The sequence below is a fragment of the Drosophila erecta genome, unplaced genomic scaffold, assembly GCF_003286155.1.
Source record: "Drosophila erecta strain 14021-0224.00,06,07 unplaced genomic scaffold, DereRS2 tig00000279-arrow-arrow-pilon, whole genome shotgun sequence".
In the NCBI taxonomy this organism is placed as follows: Eukaryota; Metazoa; Arthropoda; class Insecta; order Diptera; family Drosophilidae; genus Drosophila; species Drosophila erecta.
Window position 1 is genome coordinate 1,605,941 of NW_020825216.1, and position 10,521 is coordinate 1,616,461.

Sequence of the window (10,521 nt, forward strand, 5' to 3'; positions counted from 1 at the left end):
CACTTATACAATATGGCAAAAATAGGAAAATTTTTGATGGAAGCAAAAGAGCACGGCAAAAAAAACGGCACAAGAATTTATCATCAAAGGAGATTTTGTATTTTGGTATTTTGTAGAATACCAACTTGACATAAATAAAAATCTCAAATTCACCGAATTTAACATTAATGTACTCAAAAATTCTATCTAAAGTACTGCTTTTTGTGTTCCTGTAGCTTGAATTTTAAATTGTAATTTGGCTAAATAATGTATTGACATTGTGTTGAAAGTGTTTTTCTCAGTGCACCGACTTAAAACGAAGGCCCCGGCAAATGGAGCGTTTTACCCTGCCAACCATAATTGCGATGTTTCGACGGAGGCTTTCCCAAGTTGAGTGAGTAGTGGGAAATGGAAACTGCAATCGATGTAGTGGTCCAATTACCGAGGAAACTCAAGTTCAGCTCGCCAGCTATTGTGACCAATTATTGAGCATTGCGACCCATGAAATGGAGACGCTTCGAGCTTCGAGCGCATCAGAGTTCCCCTTAACTGCTAAGTCATCTTAGATTGCTTGGGGCCATCGGTTAGTTGCCAAACAATCGGCATTATCGAACAATGAATGAGCCAATTGCGACACTTGAAACTTGCAATAGCCTTAGATATTTCAGGGAATTGCAGTTCTTGATTGACTAACTGACTCAAAGAGGCTCGAATAAATTTTCCAGCATGAGTATCCATCCTCAGTTGCAGTGCTGTTTTGTTAAACAACTCAAAGTTACAAAACGATTTGTGCAGTGAGAACACAATCGGATTTGAAATTTATGACATTGTTTTAGGGACTTTTTAGGTGACCACAACATTTGTTACACTTTCCATGCTCAAAGTGCTGACAAAGTGGAATAGTATTTTATTAAAACAATCCGATCACTTATGTAAGTCTGTGCATGTTTCTAGAAAAGCATTTCCTGCTTTAAGTTGGCAAAACTTATTTGTATTTCGAAGGATTCCGTGAAGCGTTGCAATCACAGATGCAGTTTATTGCAGTATTTGATTTGTCAATTTAGTTACTTATAGAGACTTTAAGATTTTATTCTTATTTGGGCATTAATACCTCGCTGGTTGTAGTCATTTAATATCATTGGTTTCTTTTGACTGGGTATCGGGAAATCGGGCAAAGAAGTTGAAGGATTCAAAACTAATTAGAGACAAGCCAATGCAGCCATCAAGCTAATGCAATCAGAGTAGAGTGAAGAGTGAATGGGGCTGTTTTGTGTACATGATGATGACGGTGGGTGGGTGGCCAGTGTAAATACACTTCGATTAACGCTAAATTAGCTCGCGCTGAACTGAACCGATTGAACAAAAGCCGGAATTGTCAGTGGCCAATGGTGGGATGGCCGGAAAGGCCAGGATAGCTGGACAAGGATGAAAAGGATAGCTGGGATGGCAGGATGATGACGCCGATGATGATGGGAGAGAGAGTGCGAGCGATGACGACAGCAACCAGGCTGGTGGCTAATGGGTGGCTTAACCGGGTGGAGCCACGACACCCACCAGCCCACTCATCTTTCTTCGGGCTCTTTGTGCATTGTCAGCCCCATTGGCCATGGGATGGCATGGCGTCGAATGCATTTGGCTATGATTCACAATACAAAAGATGCAGCGGCGGCAGCAGGGGGTTAAGTAAAACTTGTGGGTAGCGGATAAATAGATGTATAAGCGGGTTCTATCTATACAGAGTGCCCCTCCATCATACCCCACTCGATTCTGTGTGTCTGGCAATTTGCTTGGCGCTCTGCTCTGCTCGCCGCCCCTCTGAAAGCTGACAAAACAAGTCCCTGACCCCAAAATGTAGGCAACAAAAAGCGTTGGCTGCTTTGTCAGCTTCCCTTATAAGCCCAAACCCCCCTGTTTATACCTCAAACACCCCCGGGCTATGCTAATAACCAATATTTTAGAGCCAAGCCGACGTCTGCCGTCGAAATTGTCGCCAGGCCAGCAGCAACAAAAGCAACGGGCGAAAAAAACAAACTTTTCACAGATAGCTGAGCTGAGCTGAGCTGAATCATGCCGCAGACAAAGGATATGTGGGGATGATGCGATGGCAGCTGGGAAAGGAAGTCGAGGATGGGCCAGACGAGTAGTACAGGGCATTAATTTAACAGGATAATTGAAAATGAATAGTTGCATGTGGCAAGATGTGTGAGGGGCAGGAACGTACAACATCCGGACATGCGACAAATCAATGCGGAACCAGGAAGGGACCGTAGATAATAATTTAGAGGGAATTTCCCTTGAGCCAATCGGGGATTTCCCACACTAGCGACTACTGCACCGACCAACTGAGGCTTTAAAGGACTTATTAATATTCCAGCATTGCAAATTATTCATGGCTAATTATGCAAAGTCAATAAAAACTACAGTCTTTAACCTGCGAAGTAAACGAGTTTCGCATTGAATCGCATATTAACAATTGAAAAATGCTTGTAGGTATGATGTTATGATATTATTATATTACCTTCATATCTATAAAAATAATTGAGTGTGTATTATTTGGAACATAAAATAAATAGCTCAATTGTAATAAGCCATTGCTTTGTTAAGTATTCGCTCCATGCAACCACCAGAATAACAAGTTACCTTAAGCTTTAGGCTAATAATTAAATTTAAATGTTGAATGTGTACAAACTGCACTGCAGCCAAACTGATAGTAATAATCTCTCCATTTAACGGATTTCCTATCACAAATAAACACTGAAATATTGACTTTTCATAGCTTACCTTTAGCCACAAGCTCATATGCTTGGTGGTCAATGCGAATTTTGCCTGGGTCTGCGATTTCGATTTCGATTCGATTCGATTATTTGGTTTTGATTTTGGTTTTTTGGTTTGTGTGATTCGTGTGTGGATTATTTAGTTTAAAGAGAATTTAACGTTAAGAATTGGTGATTAGACACACTTTAGGTTTGAATGAATACATATATGTATATATATATATATATTTAGATTGGATTAAGGTTTGATTTAATTTCTTGTTTGTTTCTTTGTCTGGTAGCTGCTGTTTTGTTTTCTGTTCAGTTTTGGCTTCTGGCCTTCCAATTGCAAATTCCAACTCTGGTTTAGTTGGCCAGTTGGGAATTCGAGTACAACAAAATTTAACTTGGCAAACACAACGAAGGAACGATGGAACGAACGCATCAAACGAACTTGGGAACTACGAGAAACGAACGAGGAACGATAAACGAAACGGAATGGAACGGATATTATGCAATTTTACGGGGCTAACGTACAACAGTAATTTGTGTAATTTTGATCCACCGATCGACCCAATCATCATGTGTGTATGTGTGTGTTTGGCATTCTCAAATTATAAACCAATAATCTGTAGTTATTTGATGATTTCTCGAGCATGCATGTTGATTAAGAAGCAGGCAAAGGTCGAACATCTAATAGAAACTCAGGGATTTGATAGAATTGGGGGTCTTATTTACAATCGGGACTCCAGCCAATCAGTGGAAGTTTTAACGAGTGCCAACGCACAGGAACCATCTTGAGAACTTCACTTTTTCAGATGCTATTCTCAGTCGGTCTTCCCAATTTTCAAGGACTCGAGTGGGAAAGTTTGTTTTCTTAGGCAGGAGAAGTTAACAGGGTGGGTAAAAGTTCGATTCAAGGCATGTTAACTAGACAGAACACGAAAGACAGACAGAGATGGAGAGACAGACAGAGGCAGAGATATAGATAGAGATAGATAGAGAAAGAAAGAGGCAGACCGATATAAAGAATAGTTATAGTTCTCATTTGGTAGTACAAAACAAAAAAGGAATGGGATTTATTTTTAGTTGTTGTCAAGAGTCTAGATCATAAGTGGTAAACATGGCAAAACAAATCGGGTAACGGTTCTATGGTTGCTTAGTTAGTTATTAAGTTATTTACTTTTTAAACAGAGAATGGGCGCTACGTCTTTGATTTTTATCGAGAAAATAGATAGAGCTACGCTAGAGGTTCTAGGGGGATGCTAAATGCACATATTACGGGAACGAACACATCTAGTAATGCATTTTTTTTTTTTTTTTTTTTTGGTGGAGCTCACATTTTTCAACATTTGACGACATTTTGGACAAGTGGACTCGGAATCTGGACTCTGCCTTTCTTTCTTTCTTTTACATTTAACTCTTTTTCTTGTTATTTGATTGCGAAGTGATTCAGATCGAGGCTGGTAGTTGGTGGTTGTGGTTCTTGGTTCTTGGTGGTGGTGGTACTAGTGGTTGTGGTGGAAGTAGTAGTTCTAGTGGTGGTGGGCGGTGGCATTAGCTTTAAACTAGCGGGCGAGCGGTGAGGCGGTGAGCGTGAGGCGGTGGTGGGTGCAACGTTTATTTTATTTCTTTGGGTTTTGTTTTTTCCTTAGCGTTTTGCGGTTCGCAGTTCACTTATTGTCTTGTACTTGTATTGATTTGCCTTCTAATTGGGCAGTACAAAAACCAAAATTATCGCAAACTGATTTGCCATGCCCCTTGGTCGTTCTTATTTTATACTTATTTTTGATTTTTTGTTTTTTTTTCGTTTTGCAGACAACGCACAACTTAAGGGCAAACTAAACAAACTGTAAGCGAGTGCCAATGACACTGAAGGTTGGAATGAGAACAGATGAGGGGGTGCTGGTGGGGGTGGTGTCTCGGTGGTTTGTTGTATGGCTGCGATGACGTCGACGAATACGGCAAGTGGTTGGAAATGAAGTTTTGAAGGCAACGTGGCGCAGCAGTTGGGTGAAGGGGGAGGGTGTGGTGATTGAGGGGGAGCGGCTGGGCAGGAAAAAAAAACAACCCTCCGCTTGACAGGCGCTGCTGACTCAGAGCGAGAGAGCAATATCACTTGTCAGGCGAAACAGCAAACAAAAAAACGAGAAACTACACGAGAAATTAACCAAAAGAAGACAAAATAAACACACACACACACACACACGTTGACAGAGCGACAAGCACACAGGACGGCAAATCGGTTAACGGCTAAACGGTAAGCGGTTCAAAGGGACAACTCAAAACCGAAAGCGAAGATCGCGTAGAGTTGCAATCGGGGAATCAAACAATTGAACAGCTGTAAGCACGTCGCTTCGCATCACATGCAAATGGCCAGTAGTTGAGTGCAATAATACATATTGAGCGTGTGCTGGTGTTATTTCTTATTTCGCTTCCTCCTGCTGTTTGCACGCTCATCAAAACACACACACACACATCTACGCGCACGCACGCTCGCACACGCACACTGGGCGAACAAACACTGAAAAAAAATAGTATGTGACTGGGAGAGTGGGGAATCGGTATCCCATGCGTACGCTTTGCGAATTCGTGACTCGTCGGCAGCACGTTCAAAGAAGGACTAAAACTAAACCAAGCCAAACAGGACAAGCAACGGGGCGCTGTGAATGAGTGTTACGGAGAGAGAGGGGGACACAAAAGAGAGCGCGGCAGTCCCGTTACGTGCTGTTAACGCAACAGCGGGATTAAACAGCGGCTATGTTAAGGTTAACCCTTAACATGCACTTCATCCGGGACATCTGCAATATTTAATAGTTTTGATTTAGCTAAACTGCTGTTAGTCCAAAACAAAAGGAAAATTGGAAACTTTAATAACATTTATTTTATTCCTTAGAAACAAAATTACTTTCATTGAAAAAGTAACAATCATTTAAAACAACAATTACCCACAAATAATTAACAAGATTTAAGAATTACAAATTTAACGACTTATTGACAAATCTAAATCTTAGTTTGTAAACGAACACATTTTATGTAATAAAATAAAATTCGAATTACACATGGGTTAATAATACGACAAGGGTCTTGTGTTAAGCTGCCAAAGTTAACAGGATTTATGTATGTTAACCTAACTGACTCTCATAGTCAACAGAGAAAACACGATACGGAGTGAGAGAGTCAAAGAGAGCGAGAGTGGCGCATGTGAGGAACGCGACAAGTGGCGGTCAATTTGAATGGGCATTCCAATTGAGCCTGGCAATGTCAATTCAAAGCAGGCAGCAAATAAACTCTCCACAATTAATCAAAAAATCAAGATTTAAAATGTCAGCTACTATTTTCATGCAATACATTCAAAGATGTTGACCGAAACCTATGCAATTTTCTCTTCGGCCTGACAGCTTGCTGGAAAACATGTGACTAACGCAGAAGTTTGTATTTCAGACTGGCAATGTTGTGCGGAGCGCAGACTTTTGTCTGCAATATTTTGACATTTCGAAGGGCAAATGAACGCTTGTGAGGAGACGAGGGTGAAGGGAAAAGTCAAAATAATAAAAATTTGTAAATTGTGAGGGCTCTTTCCAAACTCTCTCACTCTCTTCGTCTCTTGCTTGGAAAATGTACGATTGCCAAAGACATGTTGCTACTACAATCGACACACACGATATATTTGTGCACGTGTGTGTGCGTGCGCTAAACTCTGGAGCATACTTAAGTGCGTTCGCACTCGATTAATTAGCAAATTGAAGCCATCCGACTTTGGGCAGTTGGTCAAAGGCAATCGGCTCGGAAATCAGCGCAACCAGCCACTGTCAACTGTCAATAAGATGAGCACTTTACATAATAAGTACTCTCTCAGTCACACACTCGCACAACAACCCACATAGGCAACATACAAAGGCACACACACACAATGGGTACACGCACGAACACATTGGCAAATCAGGCGAACACGCGCGCGTTTATGGGCCGCAGAATTTTTGGGGGAAATTCAATTTGTCTCCAATTATCGAAGAAAAATTCGGTAGAATATATGAAAATTAAATCGTTTACATTTACCGCAAACGCGCGTAATTTCCACGATTTTTACACAAATTCGTTAAGGTTTCAAATAATATTGTTTATTATCGTATATCTGTATAATTGGCGTTTTTGGCGTGTTTTGTGTGCGCACCGTATTAGTTTAACGAAGTGCTCCAAAGGCTGAGAACACACTGAAACTCAAACGGCCGAGGAACTTGCTCAGAAGTCATGGCTTTGACATTTGCAAACGTGTTAACCTCGCAGGCGAGAGAATAACAGTACAGAAGAGAGAGGGTGAGAGAGCAAGGCACGAGTAAGGCACCCTTGCGCACGCGAAATCATCGCAATCGCAATCCACCCCCAAATTACCGCTCAGCTGATTGCAGGGGTGCACATAGTCTTCCTTTGGGGCAGACAGGTGGCGCTATGAAAGCTTTTACGATTTCCATGGCAAAGCTTTAAATTAAACAAAAATTGTTTATCTTTAAGCTTCATTAACTATTCATCATACGGTACATTTAAAATATATTTTGTATTTCAGCTTCTTTGATAATTGGTTATGATTAACACAACTTGATCATAAATTGTTCAGGGCAACTGAGGTAAAACTAAATAATGCCTGAAACGAAACAAGATCAGAACTTACACTAGATACCCTAAAATTAAGGCATGTAAACTCACCCTGCAACTTGGCCAACTGCTCAGTGGTCATAACGAGGGGCTCGGGGCTGCTGGGAGCTATTAAATTCGGATCGGCGATGGGGCCCATGTAGTACTTGCGCATCTTCAGATACTGCATCCAGATATTCAGTCCCTCCTCGTTGACTTCTATGGGGCAGATATCCTTGCCACCGGCACTGCGAACGTTAAAGTCTACAAATGAATCGTTGATGAACACTTGGCGAGTGAGGTGAAAGTAGCTGTTGGTGATGTAGATATTCGGCTGGGCGGACTGTTGCTTCTGAAATAAGATTTGGTTAACAAATTTGGTAAGCTAAACGACTTTGGTGGACATTTTTTTTGTCATCAAAATTCTACCACTGTTGCTATTAAGGAGAAGATCTGGATGTCAATACAGACCTGGTCCTGTAGCACAGTGCGCATAAAGTTCTCGGTGATCAAGTGGATATTGCAATCGCGCAAATCCTTTATCATTTGCTCCAGGTGGAGGTTCTTCTTGGTGAGCATCCTCACCTCTTCAAACAGCTGCCGCTTGTCGTCCTCGTGCTGCTGAAGTGTGTTCTCCCATTCGCGGTTCATGGAGCAGATGTCGTAGTAGTTCTTTCGATTACATAAACGTTGGTTGAAATACCATTCCGAAAACTGTGTCAGCTTCGACAAGGCCAAGATGCAGACAATGGTCCACAGCAAGTCTATGTACTGTTCGAAGGAGCGGCCTTCACTGGCAGTATCCTCGCCGCATCCACTCATTGATGTCGACCCAGTACACGCCACTCCCACTTCGGTTATATTCAATGAAGTGTTCATTTTTCGAATGAAGTGTTGTAAAACAGCGAGTTTGTGCAAGGGTTTGTGGCTTTGATGATTGAATCACTATTGAAAATTTAACGAGTCGTAGTCAGCGAAGAACACTGATCTCACAGACTGCTTGGATTGAGCTTCATCGCCAGAGCTGTAGGCAATCTGGGTGAAAGCAACTAATCAACGGATATCTTGATCATTACGCAGCGATTCAGTGGTTTCAGTCTCGACAGTTGAAATAAATAAATATAATACTATTTCATTGAAAAGAATATCCGTTTCCTAAGTGTATTGTGAGAGAGCAATCGTCATGCGTTCAATGCGATCAAGTGTGTCGAATTCGGGCCATTAAGGCGATCTATCTGCATCAGCCCGTCAATGATGATTAAGGTGCCCTGGTACTTGATTGTTTTGCACCCATGCCTGATGGGAGCAACTGGCGCAACTGGCGCAACTGGCGCAACTGGCGCCACTGAAGCAGCTGCTCCTAGCCTTCGCCCTCTGCACTACAATCTCAGTCTGCTGACCGAGGTGGACCCGGTGAAGCTGAGTGGAACCTTCAACGGCGAGGTCACCATCCGGCTGCGCGTTTGGCGCGATACTCGCACCATTGTCCTCAGTAATAATGGCCTGCGAGTGAGTTCAAACGTGCGGCTATTCCGGAGCAACACCGGTGGCCGGGTGACGGTGCGCAAAGTGTGGCACGTTCAACGGCTTCACCAATTTGCCATCGTCTTCAATAGCATGCTTTGGCTGGGCGAGGAGTACATCCTGGTGCTCCAGTTCAGTGGCCAGATGTCACGAGCCAGTGGCTACTTTGTGGCCCGCTACTTGGATTCCAAACAACATCCGCAGTGGGTAGCGGTCACGCAGCTGGCTCCCAATCTGGCCAACACCCTCTTTCCCTGTTTCGAGAATCGCACCTTCCTCGCTCCCATCATTCTTAATTTGGCGCATCCTAGGGGCACCAATGCCGTGAGCAACATGCGCGTGCGCAAGACCTTCGAGTTTGTATATACATTCTTGTGCTATATGGGCATTACTTCATTCCTTTCATTCCTTTGGCAGACATGAAAGTGATGACTACATATGGACTACCTTCCACCAGACCCCAGCGATGTCTCTACAGAGATTGGCCTTCGCCATCAGCAGGTTCACGAATGGAACGTCCGTCGAAATCCCAAAAGGTCCCGCGCTGACCACCTGGCTGCGACCCAAGATCGCCAATCAGGGCGAGTACGCCATACGCATTACATTGCAGATAATGACCTACTTTGTTACCCTTTTCGAAATGCCGTTCCCTGAGCCGAAGATTGACCAACTGGTTCTGCCCGACACGGCTTATCAGGTAAGCGTAGAGTATTGAAGAGCATTGCATGTTGAATAACCTAGAACGTTCCAAGAGTCACGAGCATTTGGGATTCGTGAGCTACCCGGAGGCAGCATTCCTCTACAGCGAGCAGCGCTGGACGACTGGGGCCAAGCAGCAGGTGGCCAGTCACGTTGCCCGCGAAATCGCACACCACTGGCTCTCCGATCTGGAGAATCCCGCCCTCTACTGGCTGCACTATGGCCTATCCGAGTATGTGGCCGGCTTTGCCGTGGATACTGTGGAGCCCGCCTGGCGGCTTCATGAGCTTTCCATGCTTCGACAGGCATTTGCCGTTCTAGACGAGGACTCCAGGAACAGTGCTCAAGCCGTGAGTCTGGCCCACGCCCACGCCTCCTCGGATACCCAGGCGTACCACAAGTTAGCCCTTCTATTCCGCATGCTGCACTCAGTCATTGGCTCCCAGGTTTCTTTATTTCATAATTTGTGTCTTAGATAGATACCTTCATACAGCATAGATATGTTCCATTAACATCCAGGTCCTTGTCAACGCTTTGCGCCTGTACCTGCACTCGCCCAAGGGATCCTCCCCCAATCAGGCGTTCCTGTGGCACATATTGCAAGAGGAGTCCGACCGCCAGATGAGCTTGCGTCAGGACATTAGAGTAAGCCAGCTGATGGACTCGTGGACAATGCAACCGGGTTATCCGCTCATCCGAGTGGTGCGCAACTATGAAACCAACCAGGTGACCGTGACCCAAGAGCGTTATCTGCGCAATCCTGGCAAGCGGATGAAGAAACGCCACCAATGTTGGTGGGTGCCACTGACCTTCGCCTCAGCGGTTCGCCATAGCTTTGTATCGACGCTGCCCAGCGAATGGCTGACCTGCCGGGCCAGAAAGACCGCCAGTCCGCTTATCCTTAACGAGGTGGCCCTACCGTTCGAGTGGGTGG

General features: G+C 44.0%; 3 protein-coding genes across 5 annotated transcripts in view; 1 reads left to right on the forward strand and 2 right to left on the reverse strand.

The window, feature by feature from the left end:
- The window catches only part of LOC6551729 (serine-rich adhesin for platelets), an 80,806-nt gene extending 73,812 nt beyond the window's left edge, over positions 1 to 6,994 (reverse strand). Inside the window, exons 1-3 of one of the 3 annotated variants that reach the window (XM_026982929.1) lie at positions 5,312 to 5,419; positions 5,241 to 5,256; positions 2,761 to 2,811 (exon numbers count right to left, since the gene is read on the reverse strand). The gene's annotated coding sequence lies outside the window, so the exon portion shown is untranslated. Of the gene's footprint in view, positions 1 to 2,760; positions 2,812 to 2,834; positions 3,194 to 5,240; positions 5,257 to 5,311; positions 5,420 to 6,791 lie in introns of those variants that run through there. The other 2 variants (XR_003408156.1, XR_003408155.1) reach the window with 2 other exon arrangements.
- Positions 6,995 to 7,363: 369 nt separating this feature from the next.
- LOC6551732 lies at positions 7,364 to 8,340 on the reverse strand. The gene is made up of 3 exons (XM_001977182.3): positions 7,836 to 8,340; positions 7,437 to 7,716; positions 7,364 to 7,374 (listed from the first exon to the last, which is right to left on the reverse strand). Exons 1-3 carry the CDS (start codon positions 8,241 to 8,243, stop codon positions 7,364 to 7,366), a joined length of 699 nt encoding a protein of 232 aa, XP_001977218.3. The 5' UTR covers positions 8,244 to 8,340.
- Positions 8,341 to 8,618: 278 nt separating this feature from the next.
- Positions 8,619 to 10,517, forward strand: LOC6551733 (aminopeptidase N; the record flags this gene model as incomplete). The annotated part of the gene is made up of 4 exons (XM_026982970.1): positions 8,619 to 9,244; positions 9,306 to 9,585; positions 9,641 to 10,033; positions 10,107 to 10,517. Coding segments are annotated over exons 1-4 (1,710 nt in total), but the record flags the coding sequence as incomplete, so codon positions are not given.
- Between the last annotated feature and the right edge of the window lie 4 nt (positions 10,518 to 10,521).